The 20447-nt window shown below is 41.0% G+C and overlaps 1 protein-coding gene across 1 annotated transcript; it reads right to left on the bottom strand.

The window, feature by feature from the left end:
• Positions 1–254: 254 nt before the first annotated feature.
• Positions 255–4780, bottom strand: LOC104211776 (autophagy-related protein 8f-like). The gene is made up of 6 exons (XM_070165359.1): positions 4728–4780; positions 4055–4099; positions 3902–3957; positions 1752–1804; positions 1258–1376; positions 255–612 (listed from the first exon to the last, which is right to left on the bottom strand). The coding sequence occupies exons 2-6, from the start codon at positions 4089–4091 to the stop codon at positions 509–511; spliced, it is 369 nt and encodes a 122-aa protein (XP_070021460.1). The 5' UTR covers positions 4092–4099; positions 4728–4780; the 3' UTR covers positions 255–508.
• Positions 4781–20447: the final 15667 nt, after the last annotated feature.

Genomic DNA, 20447 nt, shown 5'->3' on the forward strand with positions numbered 1-20447 from the left:
TTCCTATTTAGAGCAAATTCTTTCACAATGTCAAAAACAACCAACAACAAACCCAGTATAATTTCATAAGTAGGGTCTATAGAAAATACTGTGTATTTAGAACTTGCGAAGGTAAAGAGACAGTTTCCGATAGACCCTCGACTCGAGCCAAGACCGTCATTACAGTAGTGGAAAAGCCTCTCTACCTTCGCAATGTCAAAAACACCCAATGGAGTGAATGATGTTGTATACTTATCTCATCAAATCACAGATACTGATCCAGAACAGTAATACCAATATACCATTGTTAATGAGATTGAATCCAACTGGTTATTAAGATCAGTTGCCAGGAGATCCTGGCATTTGGTTTTCTTGAACTATACACAGTTATAGGTTATATACAAATTTGTAATATTATTAAAACCTATACAAGATGGAGGCAACAACTGAATATTAGCAGGACACAGCAGCGTCGATGGACGATGAAGAGAACTTTTAAGAAAATGACCGGAAGTCGCTGCCATGAAAGCTACACTAAGTTGAGGTCGCCAAATGTGTTTTCACCACTGTAGGTAACATAGAGGAAACCATCTTCATCCTTCTTTTCATCATAGATTGAAGACATGATTGCCCCTGCAAAAAAAAAAAGAGCTTGTTGCTTTAGATTTAACTATTATACGCTTTTCTTGCACGATCAGGCTGCGTAAAAACTAATTACACGTAATTATGGTATGACACCCTAGGCAAATCTCACATCGACAAAACACGAGAGATGCTGGATATATAAGTAGACAAGTCTTAGACTCTAGTGACGCGTTTTAAAGCCCTGCAAGCCTAGGCCCAAAGCGGACAATATTACTAGTATGTTGGGCTGTTACAATTGGTATCAGAATCACTCCGTGTGCAACCTTGAACGGTGGTGAGGCAAACCTCAGCGAGGACGCGGAGTCCCCAAGGGAGGGTGTATGTGACACCCTAGGTAAATCCCACATCAACAAAATATGGGAGAGATGTTGGGTATATAAGTAGACAAGCCTCAGATTCTGGTGACGCATTTTAAAGTGGGCCTAGGCCCAAAGCGGACAATATCACTAGTGGGTTGGACTGCTACATATGGATAGGTAACCTGTAAAAGATGGTAAGTGACCTATTACATATAGTAAAAAACATTGGTAGTGTGAAAATCTTTTACTGTGTTAGTGTATATAAGAATCCTAAAAAACTGCCCTACTGTTAATAAACGAATGTAGTATTAGCACATTAGTGATTAGCACTCACCTGTTGGTGGAAGGACATTATCAACAAATATGAAAATTGCCTTTTCTGCACTCAATTTAATCCTTTTGCGAATGACATAGACAAACTGCCCTACAGTTAAGTCGGCTGGGACAAGATACCTGCAATTTTGTCAATTCGGCAACATGAATAAGCATTTGCTAGTAACAAAACCAGATGCCAAGATATTATGCGTTAGTTCGGTGGTGAAGATAGCCGTTGTTATTTAGCCAAACTAGTGCATAGGTTATTTTAATACGTTACATGATTGTTACCAAGAATTAGGTAATTTTACGGGCAAAACTAAAAATTCATAACCAGGTAGGAGAAGGTAAGACCAAAGTTTTGGAAAAGGTCATTTACTAAGTAGAAGTGAATATACCGCATGAAAACGGCGCATAACTAACAAAAGAAACAGGAGCAAACATTTACAGCATGACGTAGCATTTCAATCTTTATTACGAAGAAAAGATTACTAATAATTGATGAGTGCTCACTTTTTCTTGTCAATGTTGGGAATATCACTCTTTTCAGCCTTTTCAACGATGACCTGCACATCATAAAAACAGAGTCAAGAGTACGCAAAAAGAATAAAATATTAAAGCAACAATAGTTGAGCCAAATTGACTACTCCACCAAACATGAGAAGCCCAAATCCTGTTGTACATAGAGATAATTCTGAACAATGACGATCATGTATTTTGTAATGTGTCATACTCTAAGTTGCTTGTTGATATGCATCGTAGATTTATACTTATAATTATAAGAACAAAATCTTCCCAGAGCAAAGTCTAAGCCCTTTCTGATTCAAAATGCAGTTAGGCATCATCATATGATCGACAATGTTGCTCAATTAGCTTCCAATTTAACCATAGTCATAAATCCCCTAAAATGGAAACATCAACAGTCTTCGAAAACTCGAAAAGCATAATTAGTATAAATACTTAAAAACTACTTTGAATTTGATGTGACATGTTTAAATCTTTTACACATCTTCCAACTATACCATATGTTTAGTACTCTCATATATAATGACTCATTCAAACTTCAAACTCAATTCTCCGTGAAGTAAACTAGATGAATGAAAATGGGATGGAGGGACATTTCACTTTCCAGGTTGTTCATTGATGTTTAACCATGCATCATCTCGCAATATGTTCCCATATTAATGCTTATCAAAACTTCCACTCCATACCTTTATTACTTGGATTTCTGCATTATATCACATCATAAGGTAAAGTTGTAAAGTTGCTGCCATGTGACCAGGAGGTCACGGGTTCGAGCCGTGGAAGCAGCCTCTTACAAAAATGCAGGGTAAGGATACGTACTATAGACCCTTGTAGTCTGTCCCTTCCCCAGAACCCGTACATAGTGGGAGCTTAGTGCATCGGGCTGCCCTTTTATCACATCTTAAGGTGGAATTTCAGTATATGAGATTAGCCAATGAACGTTAGGCTATTCCTAAGGATATTGGAAAGGGCAGAGGGCAGCCCGGTGCAAAAAGCATACCGCATTCATGTAGGGTCCCGGAAAGGGCCGCATCCTAAAGAGTGTGATGTAGACAGCCTAACATAATGCAAACATTAGTAGCTACATGCAAAGAAAAAAAAAAAAAGATAAGTTCTAGCCAACTTTATATTTGTCAAATTCCCCACTATGAGGTGCATTTTATTTCCTCGGGACTCAGAACAAACAAGATATGCACACCTTTGCAAAACATTAATACAGTAGCTGCAATTTCGAACTCACCAAATACCACCAGTCCACAACACCTTCCCAAAAATGAAATTAAAAGCATATCAAAAAGGAATAAGGCAAATTTGAGGGCGACCACAACCTTCATTTTGTACAGTAAGACTTCAGTGGTATTAGACATAATTAGTACTTAAGGCAATAGCAAACTAAGAAAAGGAAGTCCAACAGCTAATTTGAACATTATGTATCAGATTTACTCATTTAAATTGTATCAGAAATCGCTTAAATGAAGGTAGGAGTAGCCAGAAAGCCAAAAAGGCAGCTGAAAAGTGACACTAAATATTCAAAGAACATATAGGTATCCAATATTTACGAGAGACGCAAGCCCTCGTAAATAATTTCCACGACAATCTAGGATTAGACACCAGACAAAAGTCTCCACTAGATGGCCATAGAAGATTATTGTCATGGACAGTGGCGGAGGCAGGATTACTGCCAAGGGTGTTCAAAAAAAGAAAAAAGTTAGAACGGTAATCGCTTGTTGGAATAGAACCAATGACCTTTCAAAGGTTTTGAACCCCCTTGACCACTAAGCTATGCTTTTGGACTGCGTCAAGGGGATTCAAAACATAATATATAGAGGTAAAAAACAAATTTTGCCTTACATATACAGCGTAATTTTTCGGCGAAGGGGACTCGGGTGAACACCCTTCCGCCCCTGGTCATGGATCGTGCATTCTGCACACTAAAAGATCAAGAGACAGCAATTTCACCTCGCCGACAACTCAAACTCACTGTGCATAAACAGCATACTTATTTGTTACTTTCTGGCAACTATTCCAAATACTTTACTCCATCAAAGTCACTTACATTCACATTCAACCAAGCAGCTAGAAAACAACATTAAATCTATATAATGCAATAAAAATTCCAGTTAAAACTTAATTCTCACCGGAATCCTATCGGGGTACTTTTCCCTAATCCTAGAAGCTTCAGCACGCCTCTTCTCTGCATACAGAATCAGATACTAGTAATAACCCTAATCATATTTAGAAAAAAGAAAAGTATAATAACTAAAGCCAAAAATCAGAAGTTCAATATATACCAAGATCATGTTCTTGCTTGAATGAACTCTTTGCCATATTTGCCTGAATTCAACCATCAAAAAAGCATAAATCTTTATGTTAAATTAACATACCCTTTTATCAGAAAAGCCAATTTCTTCAACCGAAAAAAAAAAAATACAACCCATATTTCTCTACAAAAAAAAAAAAAAAAAAAAAAAAAAATTAAACACCTAAAAATTTGGAAAAAAAAATAAAATGATACAAAGTTAAAAAGACCATCAAAAGAGCAAAAATCTTTATGTTAAACTGACATACCCTTTAACCTAAAAAAGCCAATTTCTTCAACCCAAAAAAATAAAAAAAAAATAAAAAATACAACCCATAGTTCCCTACAAAATAGAAACTAAAAAATAAACACCTAAAAATTTGGGAGAAAATAAACTAATAAAAAGCTAATAAGAGCATCAAAAATCTGATTTTGCTGCTTCAAAAATAACTACAGAAATTAAGTAATACAGTAAACTCTAGCGAAAAAAACACCCAACTGATAAAGCAAGAATTTTGGACTCAATAAATCAAATTAAACCTTAATTCCAAATTAGTTCTATGCCAATCCTTAAAAAAAATGAAATATCTGCAAAATAAAACTAGAAAAAAAACATAAAAAGAAGATTAGGAGTAATAACAACTAAAGAGAGTAAAGATTATACCTTTTTTGTGAAGAATGATTGAACAAGAAAGGGAAAAAGGAGAAATAAGATAGGAAAATTGGATGAGTTGATTGTTGAATAAATAAGCTTTGCTTTGGCTTTGTTTTTGGACTCTTATGTATAAATAAATAAATAAATATAATGTATGTGGACTAATCTTTAATCATTATCCAAATTCCTTAAATATAGTTTTTAAAAGTATTATATATTGGGAAAACTTGTGTGGGATTGCTTAGAGATATGAGCAGACGTGGGTTTCAAGGCAAATAAAAGTCAAAATCCTTTATTTTAGTTTTTTTTTCTTTATTTGTATTTTAAAAAAAATTAAAACTTTAGGAAAAGGAAGTAAATATTGAAGGTGGTTCAAAGTCAATAATGACTTCATTATGTCATAAGTTATACTTTTCTTATAAAATTTTGTTGCATAAGGGGTAGGGGAAATAAAAAATGCTCGGAGGGGATTATAAGCAGAAAAATCAAATTCTCACTGTTTGCAACAAATTTTAGTAAGACGAAAATAAACTGTCACAAAAAAGAGATTTTATTGATAAATATTTGTGAGTACAATTCTATGTATTCTTTGATAAAATCGACAACGGTTTCCTTTTTCACCTCCTTGAGTGGAACAACTTCAGCCCATGTAGAGAAGTAGTCTGTAGCGGCCAATATGTACATCTATTCTTTTGATTACTTTGGAAGTAGTCCAACAACGTCAAATCCCCATGCATCAAAAGTCCATGAAGCTATAGTTGGGTGAAGAGGCTCTGGAGGTTGGTGGATGTAGTTGGCATGAAATTGACATGCTTGACATCTTTTGGCATGATCCATGCAATCCTTCACCATTGTCGCCCAGTAGTAGCTTATCGTTGTCAAATCCGCACTACTACAAAGTAGGAAGAGAGAGTCGCAATAGTTTTTTACCCGATATGAGGGTCGAGATCAAATTCCTCAGGGAGCTACGAAGGGAATTGAGTATTTGTCTAGACTAGAATCGTGTAATTGTTCCAAATGTCACTTCCAATCATCTTTTGATTTTTCTTTAACAAACTAATATTATCAACTACTAATTAGAACTAAATTATGCTAATGAGAAAATTGCTAGAGTTGTATCTAATAGGTAGAAAGACACTAGGGTAGTGACTTTCACCTAGGTGGCTAATTGACGGGTAAATGCTTCTAAGGTTCGATTGAGATGATTGGGGAAATATGCTATAATCGTTGCACAATTTTACTCACTCTTACACCTCTCGATAGAGAGAGTGATTTTGCCTAATTGACTCTTTCGAAACCAAATAGGTAGGCAAATTAGCTCAAGCAACTAGGGTTCAAGTCGGGTAATTACTCTCGAGGTTTAACCCTTTAATTGGGACTATCAATTCTCTTGAGTCCATCCCAATTCCTTGTTGGATCAATTTTGGAGACTTAGGCTTTCTTTCTCAAGAAGAGCCAAGTCAACTTAGCATAAACCAGTGTTTGCAACCACCAATTCATAGATTAAACCATAAAATTATCCCAAATAGCAAACTTCCATAGTCAATCTAACCCTAGATGGAAACACCCATCAATTACCTACACTAGAGTTGAGCCACAACCCTAGCTAATGGGTTTAGCTACTCATGCTTGAAGAAGAAAATAGAGAAATAGATGAAGAACAAGACATATTAATTAAAATCTAATGTAAATACAGAGAATCTATCATTAAATCTAAGTTGAGATGCCAAAAATGGTTACACAATAGCTTCTCACGAGCGCAACCTTGTTCAGAAAATAGCTGATACCCTAAAAAATAGAAAAATATTCTATTTATACTAAGCTGGAAAAATTGGACACAAATGCCCCTGCGGGGTCAGTGCGGACCGCACAGAATGGACCGCGGTCACACTAGGCTCTTGGACTTGAAGTCTTGGCTCTTTGAACTCAGGCTTCGTGGACCGCGCAGAATGGACCGCAGCTGCGGAGGTCTCTAATGCGGTCCGCACAAACATGACCACGGACCGCGCTGGTTTGATCCTTATCAAATTACATCTCTCTGATCTTCTCTTATGAAGATCACATAATGGCAATGCGGAAGCGGAACCTTCAGTGCGGGCCGCGCAAGATCGAATGTGGCCGCACTGCCTTGAAGCTTGATTTGCTAGCTCTCTGAATCCTTTAGTGAGGACCGCACAAAGTGTAGTGCGGCCGCACTAGGCCTTTTTGTCCTGAGTTTGCCTTGTCTTTGGTACTTGAGCAGGTTTCACTCTTTTGAGCCGATCTTTGACATTTTGTCACTTTGTCGATCAAACCTACAATCAAGCACAACTTATGAGCCTTTTGAGACTATTTTGTAAAATTTATAATCAAAGCGTAAGCAGGAAGGAGCATAAAACACGTCAAAATTCCTAGTTATCAACTCCCCCAAACTTAAGCTTTTGCTTGTCCTCAAGCAAACGAAATAAGACCCACCCTTTTAAGGGAAAATCCAAGTATTTTTAGCTATCCTAAAGTAACCTCAACAAGCATCAATTGGGACTAACAATTGCCCTCAATTCGAATGAATCATTAACAACATTTAATCTTTGATAAACCATGGATCAAGTGTGACACAAGAGCATCAAGAGTTGACTCATTACATCAAAGAACTCTCTCAGTTACTTTGGTCATTGTGGAACCCAAACTCACATATCTTCAACTCTCCCTAAGCAAACCTCACCTTTTAGAGTATTAGCACACAAATCGAGGTCAATGGGAATTCACTCATCTCTCTCAAGGAAAGGTCACAAGTCCGGCTCTAAGTACCATATGCTTGCCCCTCATGTAAGTATACACTAATGCAAGTTTCATGCTACTCAAGATCATATAGGGCTTTTGTTGAGTCATTGTGAAGGTTTTTGGTTCAGGGTAGGACATGTTTAGATCTAAGTGGGTTCCATCTTCCCTTAAGCACTTCTTTTGATTCATTTGACACAATTCTCTTGACTCTTTGAGTCATATTACTTCTTTCTAAGGGGTTAGAGAGACACACTGTCACTCTTTCTCATGCAATTCAAAACATTTCTCCTTTTTCAACTTTCCACACCTTTTTCTCTTTTGCTTTTTCTTGAATCCCTTTTTATTCTTTTTCACATTGGGCTTTCTTTTTGTCTTTTTATTTTCTTTCTTTTTCATTGTCTTTCCTTTTCTTCACTATTGTACCTTTTATCACTTTGTTCCCTTCCTCGTCTCTCCCCCCAAACTTATACTTTTGCCATGTGCTCAAGGAAAGATCGGGTGCCAAGAGAGAGTATCTTTTAGAACGGGTATAGGCTTGTATCATGGTTTCTAAAAAAAAGGTTTAAGGCTCAAAAGGGTTTACTAGGGATCATATCATTGGTAGGCTATGGAATTGTTCGACTATCATTTGGATCAAGGAGAGCCTATAATCACTTCTCAAGTCAAATTTCACCTAAGATTTCGCCTCAACAAACATTCAGGGCAAGTTCTAGACCAATAACTCGGGGCTTGGACTCGTAATTCGATTTCTCACCACATAAGCTAAAGGATTGCTAAAGACATAGAGTCGGGGGGCCACAACAACCTTAGATGTGATTTGAGCACACAATGGTCCCGAAAGTCCACTTGATGATTGTTGGTCAATGCAAGAGTCTTAAGGTCACGACTTTCACCATCCTAAACACAATATTTTGTCTTTGACCATGGGATCAAAGGCAAATGTGCTAGGCCCAAGTGAAGCTTTGCTTGAGGTATCCTTAACTATAAACTACCAAAAACAAAAACGGACTCAAACCCTTAAGAAGGTTGACATGCTATCCATCATCGGGAAGAGCCACCCGGTTCACATAATACTCCACCTTTGGAAAGAACCGTGGCATTAAGAAGACCAAACGCTTATTGAAAGCGTCAAAAATGAAACAAAAAGCTATGAATATAATTAAGAAGCTAACAGCGAAAAATATTGCAAAAATAGAACGAATATATACAATAGGGGATTTGAATATACAACGGGGAATGAATATATACAATGATGTAACTTTATATACAGACCAAATGAAAGATAAAAAGTGCGATAAAAGTAACTAAATGTAAAGTTATATATATACCCAAATGAAAATCAAAAAGGTATAAACTAAATTAGTATATATGTATAGTCATCCAAAGATAAAGGGCGCAACCCCTCAAATAAAAGTTGGCATTGTCCCCAATGCCAACTAAATCAGATAAGCGCCAAAAATAAAATAGAGGAAAGATATACAGACTCCCTTAGCCGTGTCCCTCTGCATCGGATCATGGGTGGTCCCTGGGTCCTCTATATGCTCGGGAACCTTAGAGTGGTTCCTGGTATCCTGCTGCTCAGCTGCTGGGACCTGTGCCTGGACCTGGACAGGCTGTGTATCAGATACATCCTGTGGCTGACTGGAGGAAGCCTCCGGTGGGTCCGTCAACTGGATGATGGCATCATCTGCGCTCGGGATCATCCTCCTCCTCTTCGGAGGTCGTTGTGACTGCTCCTACTGTGGCTCTGCTGCTGGCACTGCTGCTGGGGCAGGGTCCTCAAACAATAAGTCTAAAGGCAGCTGGTCTGCCTTCAGTCTATCCATATCCGCCCGTAGATCCTTCACGGACTCCTTGGAGGCCCGTGTCTTGTGTAACTTCTTGTTCTACTTAGCAAGCTCCTTTAGAGCCTTGACATGTGAATCCACTGCCTTTGCCAAATCAGCCTGGGTACTGAGGATCTTCTCCTGGTTTTCAATTATCTTCTTCAAGGCATCCTCACTGTGGGACCTGTGCTGGCTGAGGGGCCGACTGAGCTGCAATGGTGGAGGTCAAGGTAGATAACTTGGATGATGCAGTATATATCCAGTTGTTTAAACTCTAAAGCGTCTGGCTCAGCCAGTGGGCAGTGATAGGATGGGCCCAAGTAGATGGAATCTCTAGGCCCGCTGATGTGGAAGGGCCTAGAAGAATATCTGAAGTGGAGGGTCCGGGAGGCATCTCAGTATGAGTGGAGGCAGGCTCAGCTGGGGTCTCTACCACAACTGGCTCTTTAGACTGGCTAGTTGAGGTAGAAGCAGGGGCTTTGTAGTTCTTGTCCTTTGGGTTGTCATTCCCCTTCAAACTATACTAGGAGAACGGGGATGTCGCCTTGACCTTGATGTCGTATGGTCTCTTGTCCACCTGCAAGTCCCGGAAGTACATAGTAAGGGTGTTGGGGAAAGGATAGTTCTGGTCGCTCTCGGCACCTACTATAGAAATGATCCGGAACATCACATTCCCCACGTTGATGGGGTACCCCCACCATAATGAAAGCAACCAAAACAACCCGGTGGAGAGGAAGTGTCTGGTCATGGGTAGTAGGGTCTAACCGGCTGCACACAAATGTCTCCCAGCCCCTCGCCTCAAAGTTTAGGGTCCTCCGTAATATTTTGACCCCAACAGTCAACCACTCCGGAACGGTACCTGGGATTGCCAAGTATTGAGCTAACCATGTACGGACCTCCTCGCCCATCTCCAGCTTTGCCATATAAAGAGATTCATCCTCCTCATTGAAGCCCAAATATTCATCCAGAGACTTCCCATCGAACAACACCTTTTTATTTCGAACCTTAGTCACTTTGGAGCCATTGACGATGTAAGCACGTGATTTTTGCTTCACGGAAATTACTCCGAAAATTAAAAAAAAAAATCAAAATATATGCATAAGTGTTTCTTGTCATTAGTTGATTTTTATTAAATATTAATTTGTGGGTGTATAATTTTATTTTTTGTTGTATTTAAGGGTTTTGTTTGAATTAAAGTGGAAAATAATGGAGGATACCCGGTTTTGGGCCAGAAAATCAAACAAAAATAGGCCCAAAATGAACTGGCCCAATGAGCAAAATGGTCCGCCCCCTTTAAGCGTCCAAACGGCATCGTTTTGTCCCGGTCAAGCTGGGCCGTTGATCTCAAGTGGATCGACGGCCAGGATCACACCCCCAGATCCATTTAACATAACCCGACCCAATAACCGGTTCAGCCCAGCCCCTCACTTAAACCAAACGACCCCGTTTAAATATCAAACGACCCCGTCTCATTTCTCACCATCAGATCCAAGCCGTTGAGATCATCTGATCTAACGGCTCAGATCCAATCCCCTACTCCGTATATAAGCTTTCCCTCACACCCCACGCCCCCTATCCGAACCCCACCCTTCACTCGTCTCCTTCCCCAAGCCCTGAAACCCCCAAACCCTAGCAGCCGCCCTAGTTTCCCTTTCACCAGAACCCGGCGGCATGAACGCCGGTGACCACCTCCTGAACACCCTAAGACCCTCTCACTCTCCTGAGCATGGATCTATTACCCTCTAGCCTCGAATCACCTTCCTTCGTCTCGAATCTTCATTTGAAGATTCGAGTCGAACCCGGACCTATACCCAAACCTCACCATCTTCATACCAGACACTCCCCTGACCCTCCTCGTGACCAAGCCAAGCTTGGTTTGGTCCGAATCTACCCACAACTTCTAAAAAACCAGATCTGAAAATCCAGACCTTAGAACACATGCACCTGGGGATCCGGTTAGCCTTAACGGGGGTTTGAGGTCTAATAGACCTTAATCAAGGTGTTCTCATGTGAGAACACCCTGATTAAAGTTTGTTCGGCCTCAAAGGGTCAGAGTTGAGTCAGATTTGGATCAATTTTGTTTGGACATTTCTCGGTAAGTTTTTCTTTTCCTTTTTGTTTTATTCCACTGCTAATTAAGTTGTCAGCATGTTTCGTTGTGTTTGTTTGTTATTTTGTGATTTTTTCATTCTGATTTCTTCCATCTCTGTCAAAGACCTTTTATTTGGTCGATTGTTTTCTGTGTGTGATTTTAATGTATCCTATGATAAACATGTCCGATTAGGATAGTCGTCGCATAAATAATTCATATAGGTTCCCAGTGATGGACCAAAGTTATCCGAAGCCCTTTGGGTCCCTGTATGTATTTGTTTATATGAACGACTGATTGTTACCTGTTATAATTAGTATAGTCGACTTGATAAATGTCGTCGATTAACTTCCTACGACTGAATGTTCAAAATATTCTAATACGTACAACCTCACATGACTGAACAAACCTGTATTGTGATTTGAATGTTGGACATTATCTATGAATGCTAGTTTATAACTGCATTGTAAACAATTAAAAGAACTAGGCTAGGGCAGTTCTGAAATTGAACTTTCAGAAGTTCAAAATGCCCTGAGGCTGCAGTGATGTAGGACAGTAATAATCAAGGGCTAACAGGGGTGGTCTGGGTTTGAAAAGAACAGAAAAAAATTAGCTGACAAGTAGGGTACTAAATTAAGATTAAACTAATGCCAATGGGGAACAAGACACAAGAGTATGGGGTTTAAAATGAATACTAAAATGAGCCCATAACTCTTGATTAAAGAATAAGCCAGGCGTGGGGAACAAATGGCTGGCATCAAAAGATGCTTAGGCATGGGTTTAAAGGGTATGGGCAGTCTGCAAATTGGCAGAATCCAGGCAGCTTGCTGCACTGGGTCGTTTGGCTTATAAATAGGCCATTTCAGAACTTAAAAGGCTGGATTTTTTTTAGTCTTCAGAAAAAAGAGAAAACAAAGTGAAAATTTTCAGAACACTTTAACTAAACACTGCCCAAAACTGCACGAGGAACTAAGTTGGTTGAGCTATTCTGGCCAAGTCAGTTATTCTAACTAGGGTTATTACTGTTCCATTAAGAGAAGGCTGTGTGTTTTCTGCTGTGATTGTTACTACACTGAGTTTTCTGTGTGCTGTGGATTGAGTTTTAGTCTTCCTGATTGTCGGAACTGTACTGGGTATTTGCTGAGCTTTGTGGTTATTGGGTTTTCTGTTGCTGTTACATTTGGTATCTTGGGTTTTCTGCTGGTTCATTACTCTTTTTCTGGGATTGTTTGTTTGGGGCTCGACCATCTGTGGTTTCTTTTTGTTCTGGAAACTGTTGTTGTTTGTCTGTGGACTGTGGAGAACATTTGTGGTTGTTGGTTTGCTGCTGTGTTGTTGCTGTTTGGTTGTTGTTGTTGTTGCTTGTTGCATACTACTCAACTGATTACTCTCCTTCTTCCTTTCCTTTCCTTACCAGGTACACGATTAATACCACCAATGTAATTTGAAAGTTTGAGCATGAATGCAAAAGAGAAGACCTGCAGATTGTTTTTATATATACATGGACTGTTGTATTAAATGTCATGTAGTATATAATAGTTACATTTTCGTTTGGACAATAGAAGTAGCCTACATGCTTAGTATATCAATGTAGGTTAGTGAATGCTAGTTCATATATGTATGCTGTTAGATGAAAATATTCCCATTGCAATAAGTTGTATCTTAGACTTAGTTTGATGGTGTAGTATATTCTCTAATGTAGGCCAAGTATGAAAACTATCCACTATTAGTTAAGTTCTTTCCCTTCTGTCGAATTGTCGCATATAAATTGATAAACTCATTTTCAGAACAAAGAACCAGTTCAGGGCCTCAACCTCATGAAGGTCGAGCCCAGATCGAAACAGACCAAGCAGGCCCGTATCGGATAAACAGTGGCCCAAGTCTGGCCCATCTCGCATGAGCTAGGTTTGGGCCCATAATGTTCGATTAGTTGTCCATGGGCGTAATCACGTTTTTTGATTATTCTGTAAAAGCATTTTGAATCCTGTTATAAATAAGCCTGCAAGCATGTAATCAACTAGGGCTATCTACTGCTTTCAATTAGTAGAGACAAACGCGACAAGAAACGTAGTTGCTATAGGATATCCTTTTAAAAATAGAACGAGATGAGCCTCGACAAACAAAATGTACAAAGCTGCGGGGCCCTCTAGAAATGTATATATTACAATACTTAGAATTCAGGAGGGCCGCTTAGCGAATTTCACGGTCTTCCCAAAATAATAACGCGATAGTCTCTTTTAGGCGCGTGTTTAATATTTTACTTTCTTAAGCCTGGGTATGCATTTCATGCGACCCGTATCCAAATCCCAAAACATCAAGTAAAACGTGTTCCGGATTGTGGGTGCATTTCATGTGACGCAGTCCGAAGACATGTTTAAGCGATGTTCACATTCTTAATAATAATAATTATGAAAGCGGTAAAAAGTTAAAATTTGCACATAAGTTCATATTTGTACAAAAATCAGATAATCAAGCCGAATATAATAGTTGAGCGACCGTGCTAGAACCACGGAACTCGGGAATGCCTAACACCTTCTCCCGGGTTAACAGAATTCCTTATCCGGATTTCTGGTACGCAGACTGTAATATGGAGTCATTCTTTTCCTCGATTCGGGATTAAAATTGGTGACTTGGGACACCCTAAATCTCCCAAGTGGCGACTCTGAAATAAACACATAAATCCCGTTTCGATTGTCCTTTAATTGGAAAAAACTCCCTTGTACCCTCTCGGGTATGTAAAAAGGAGGTGTGACAGACGATGTGGGTCACATTACAGTAAAACTCCTTGACCAAGTGTTCATTTGCCTCTCTACAGTTATCTATAAAGTGATCCCACCCCATTCTTGTTCTAAATTGTCTATGCACATCGGGGTTTAGGGGTAGAAGATCTCTATCTACGAAACTCCTCTCCAAAATCAGTTTTCGCACCGGCCACCACTCCCTGAATTTGTGGTATGCTACTTGGCTTACAAACCTATCCTCTTAGACTTTTGGTTTCATAGTACGGGCAATCCCCCAACCTGAGGCTCACCACCCTCAGGTACCTCCTCATCTCCCTCATCACTTCCACCTGCACTCTCCCCGGATAATGAAGTTGTGGGGGAGGTGGAGTACTCGCCACTACCGGCTGCTAAGCCCTCAGACGACTCAGTGGAGACATGATCTGCTGCTTGGGCAGTGGGTGTGGGTGGAGGAGTATCATCAGTCAATCTCATTCTCCCGGGCCAGTCAGGGACATATTCGGGCACAAAATTAGAGGAAATATCCTGGGAAGGCATGTACTCACTCCCCGACTGGTCACAAGCTCTATCAGTAGCTTTAATAGTTTTCCACATCTTTTTAATACTTTCTCTCACTTGGGGAGTGCATCGGATCATCTTCTTGCCCTTGCCTCCCTGGGAGGATTCACCTCTCCCGGGTTGTTTTGAGCTTCTTCCTCTTTGAGTAACCATTGTCTGCATGCACAAGCATCTAACTTTGTTAGTATCAGTAGAGACAGTGAGACATTAGTGCAATAAGAATTGCAAAACAGAATAACACAATTGCAGAAATAGTTGTAGAACATGGCTTGTGCGGACCGCACAAAAAGGAGTGCAGCTGCACTGAGACCACCGCGGACCGCACAGAAACAACCGCGGTCCGCACAGGGGTGGGACTCATAATACCTTCCCCTCTGAATTTGACCACCGCGAACCGCACAAAGTAGTACCGCGGCCGCGGTGGACCAGTGCGGACCGCACAAAATACAGTGCGGTCGCACTGGGCTTAAGGTCACCTTGCATAAGTTCATCGCCGCAGTCCGCACCAAGTGGTAATGCGGACCGCACTAGGGCACCGCAGATTGCACAAACTTGATCGCGGTCCACGAAGGGTGCCTAGTTATGGCACTGAATTAGGGTTCGAGATGTAGCTACTAAGTTCAAATTTACACCTAGTTAGGGTCCCTATTCAATTTACCCACTACATTATACTCAAGAAGTCTACCAAAATAATCATTTGAATTGAACTAACCTAAAAACTGAAGAAATACGAGAGGAGAAACTACCAGCTAATAGAAATAAAGCTAAAATGAAATTAAACAACTAAACTAAAAAGAGTTGGGTGAAATGTTACCAGGTATTAAAATGGTATGAATCAAGGCAATGCAAATACGCAGGTATGATCAAAGGAAGAAATATGAACGGTGCTTTAGGTCTCTGAGAGTTAAAAATGCGAAAAGTGTAAAAGGGGATCCCTGGGTTCTATTTATAGAATGACCGCTGGGAGCCATTCTCACCTACCAGCACAGCCGCACAAAATGGACCGCAGTCCGCGCTGGGTTTGTTCAGAAGAGGTTTGAGAAGGCAACCTCTACGGTCCGCACAAAATAGACCACAGCCACAGAGGTCCACCGCGGTCCGCACGAAATGTAATGCGGTCGCGGTGGCAAACTTCAGAGAGTCCTCACATTGGCTCACACGAGAGCAGTCCGCACAAAGTGTAGTGCGGCCTCACTGGCAACTTTAGAGACTTGTTCAATTTTCCATCATGTCTTACACTGCATCAACATAACCCTGCAATATCTCACAACCAATTAGCACAAAAATCAATCCTACACTACAAAGAAAATCAAAGAAAACAAGAAGAAAAAGACATGTGTTGCCTCCCAAGAAGCGCCTGATTTAACGCCGTGGCACGACGCATGTTACCACCACATCACTTGAGATGAAGGAGCGCCACCACATGGTTGTTATCAAACTTTCCAAGATAATGTTTGACCCCGTGCCCATTAACTCTAAAGACTTCACCATTTTTGTTTTTCAAATCAAGAGCACCAAAAGGGGTCACAAACAAAACTTCAAATGGTCCACTCCATTTGGATTTGAGCTTTCCCGGAAACAGACGTAACCGGGAGTTGAACAAAAGAACCAAATCACCTACATTGAACTCCTTTCCACGAGTATATTTGTAATGAATGTACTTCATCTTATCCTTATACAAGGACGAACTGGAGTAGGCATGGAATCTAAATTCATCGAGTTCACTTAGTTGTTCAACACGAAGATTAGTTGTAACATCCCATACAAGGTTCAACTTCCTCAAAGCCCACATGGTCTTGTGCTCTAACTCAACCGGAAGATGGAATGCTTTCCCAAACACCAACCGATATGGAGACATACCAATCAGGGTTTTGTAAGCCGTCCGATAAACCCATAAAACGTCATCCAACTTCTTCAACCAATCGGTCCCATAAGAGATATGGGACCGATTTAACCGTCTTTGACAAGATACTTTTGATTACTCTATTGGAGACTTCCACTTGACCACTAGCTTGAGGATGATAAGGGGTCGAAACTTTATGATTGACACCGTACTTGGAAAGCAATGTGTCGAAAGTGTTATTGCAAAAGTGAGATCCCCCATCACTAATAATCGCACGAGGAGTGCCAAACCTTGTGAAGATGCTCTTTTTAAGAAATGCAACAACACTCCAAGCTTCATTGTTAGGCAAAGCCACGGCTTCAACCCATTTTGAGACATAGTCAACCGCCACGAGAATGTAAGTATTCCCATAAGAGATAACAAATGGACCCATGAAATCGATGCCCCAAACATCAAAGATATCCACTTCAAGAATGGTATTGAGAGGCATCTCATCCCTTTTTGAAATTCCGCCCGCTCTTTGGCAATCGTCACACCTCTTTGCAAAATCACCCGCATCTTTGAACAAGGTGGGCCAATAGAATCCACAACTAAGAACTTTCGAGGCGGTCCTCACCCCCACCATGATGACCACCATAGGGTAAAGAATGGCAAGCCTCTAAGATACTCAATTGTTCTTCCTCTGGGACACATCTACGAATCACACCATCCGTACAAATCTTGAACAAGTATGGCTCATCCTAATAGAAATCCAAACTATCCCGCTTGATCTTCTTCCTTTGGTTAGAATAGAGCTCACACGGGATTACTCCTATCACAAGGTAATTGGCAACATTGGAAAACCATGACATATCATTCATTGACACCGCAAAGAGTTGTTCATCGGGAAATGAATCATTGATATCAAGGCCATCACAAGGCCTCCCCTCCTCCTCCAAACGGTACAAGTGGTCCGCCATTTGATTCTACTGAAGTAGTAACACCCATCTCATCAATCTTGCCTTGGAGTCTTTCTTTGTCATCAAATACCTAAGGGCGGCATGATCGGTGTGCACTATAACTTTGGCCCCCAGAAGATATGGTCGAAACTTTTCCATTGCAAACACTATAGCCAACAACTCTTTCTCGGTGACTATATAGTTCCTTTGAGCCTCATTCATGGTCTTTCTTACGTAATACATCGGATGAAACATCTTGTTAACCCTTTGAACCAAAACAGCTCCAACCGCAACGTCTTTTACGTCACACATGAGCTCAAAAGGCAAGCTCCAATTTGGTGCGGTAATGATAGGGGTAGTGGTCAACTTAAGCTTGAGAAGCTCGAATGCTTGCATACATCCCTCATCGAACACAAACATTGCATCCTTTTCTAGCAACTTGCATAAGGGGTGTACAACTTTTGAAAAATCTTTTATAAACCTCCAGTAAAAACCCGCGTGCCCAAGAAAACTCCTCATGCCCAAGAAAACCCGCGTGCCCAAGATGAAGTACCTTCATGAAGTACCTTCATGCCTACTCCAGTTCGTCCTTGTATAAGGACAAGATGAAGTACCTTCATGATAAATATGCTCGTGGAAAGGAGTTCAACGTAGGTGATTTGGTTCTCTTGTTCAACTCTCGGTTACGTCTGTTTCCGGGAAAGCTCAAATCCAAATGGAGTGGACGGTTTGAAGTTGTGTTTGTGATCCCTTTTGGTGCTCTTGATTTAAAAAACAAAAATGGTGAAGTCTTCAGAGTTAATGGACACCAGGTCAAGCATTATCTTGGAAAGTTTGATGACAACCACGTGGTGGCGCTCTTTCATCTCAAGTGATATGGTGGTAACATGCGTCGTGCCACGACGTTAAATCAGGCGTTTCTTGGAAGGCAACCCATGTCTTTTTCTTCTTGTTTTCTTTGATTTTCTTTGTAGCGTAGGATTGATTTTTGTGCTAATTGGTTATGAGATGTTGCAGGGTTATGTTGATGCAGTGTAAGACATGATAAAAAAATTGAACAAGTCTCTAAAGTTGCCAGTACGGCCGCACTACACTTTGTGCGGACCGCACTGGTGTGAGCCAATGTGAGGACTCTCTGAAGTTTGTCACCGCGGTCACATTACATTTCGTGCAGACCGTGGTGGACCTCTGCGGCCGCGGTCTATTTTGTACGGGCCGTAAAGGTTGCCTTCTCAAACTTCTTTTGAACAAACCCAGCGCGGACCGCGGTTCATTTTGTGCGGTCGCGCTGGTAGGTGAGAATGGGTCCCAACGGTCATTCTATAAATAGAATCCAGGAATCCCCTTTTACACTTTTCGCATTTTTAACTCTCAGAGACCTAAAGCACCGTTCATCTTTCTTCCTTTGATCATACCTGCGTATTTGCATTGCCTTGATTTATACCATTTCAATACCTGGTAACATTTCACCCAACTCTTTTTAGTTTAATTGTTTAATTTCATTTTAGCTTTATTTTTATTAGCTGGTAGTTTCTCCTCCCGTATTTCTTCAGTTTTTAGGTTAGTTCAATTCAAATGATGATTCTGGTGAACTTCTTGAGTATAATGTAGTGGGTAAATTGAGTAGGGACTCTAACTAGTTGTAAATTTAAACTTAGTAGCTACATCTCGAACCCTAACTCAGTGCCATAACTGGGCACCCTTCGCGGACCGCGGTCAAGTTTGTGCGGTCCGTATTACCACTTGGTGCGGACCGCGGTGATGAACTTATGCAAGGTGACCTTAAGTCCAGTGCGGCCGCACTGCATTTTGTGCGGTCCGCACTGGCCCACCGCAGTCACGGTACTACTTTGTGTGGTCCGCGGTGTTCAGATTCAGAGGGGGGGGGGTATTCTGAGTCCCACCCCTATGCGGTCCGCGGTGGTCTCAGTGCGGCCGCACTTCTTTTTATGCGGTCCGCACAGACCATGTTCTGCAACTGTTTCTGCAATTATGATATTCTGTTCTGCAATTTTTACTGCACTAATGTCTCACTGTCTCTGCTAATACTAACAAAGTTAGATGCTTGTGCTTGCAGACAATGGTTACTCAAAGAGGAAGAGGCTCAAAACAACCCGGGAGAGGTGAATCCTCCCGGGGAGGCAAGGGAAAGAAGATGATCCGACGCATTCCCCAAGTGATAAAAAGTATTAAAAAGATGTGGAAAGCAATTAAAGCTACTGATAGAGCTTGTGACCAGTCGGGGAGTGAGTACATGCCTTCCCAGGATTTTTCCTCTGATTTTGTGCCCGAATATGTCCCTGACTGGCCCGGGAGAATGAGATTGACTGATGATACTCCTCCACCCACACTCACTGCCCAAGCAGTAGATCATGTCTCCACTGAGTCGTCTAAGGGCTCAGCAGCTGGCAGTGGTGAGTACTCCACCTTCCCCATAGATTCATTATCCGGGGAGAGTGAAGGCAGAGGTGATGAGGGAGATGAGGAGGTACCTGAGGGTGGTGAGCCTCAGGTTGGGGGGATTGCCCGTACTAGGAAACCCGAAGTCTGGGAGAATAGGTTTGTAAGCCAAGTAGCATACCACAAATTCAGGGAGTGGTGGCCGGTGTGAAAACTGATTTTGGAAAGGAGTTTCGTAGATAGAGATCTTCTACCCCTAAACCTCGATGTGCATAGACAGCTTAAAACAAGAGTGGGGTGGTAGCACTTTATAGATGACTGTAGGGAGGCAAATGAACACTTGGTCAAGGAGTTTACTGTAATGTGGTCCACATCGTCAAGGGCTCCAAAGTGACTAAGGTTCGAAACAAAAAGGTGTTGTTCGACGGGAAGTCTCTAAATGAATATTTGGGCTTCAATGTAGAAGATGAATCTCTTTATATGGCAAAGCTGGAGATGGGCGAGGAGGTCCGTACATGGTTAGCTCAGTACTTGGCAATCCCAGGTACCATTCCGGAGTGGTTGACTGTTGGGGT

This window comes from Nicotiana sylvestris, chromosome 12 (assembly GCF_000393655.2).
Source record: "Nicotiana sylvestris chromosome 12, ASM39365v2, whole genome shotgun sequence".
Taxonomy (NCBI): Eukaryota; Viridiplantae; Streptophyta; class Magnoliopsida; order Solanales; family Solanaceae; genus Nicotiana; species Nicotiana sylvestris.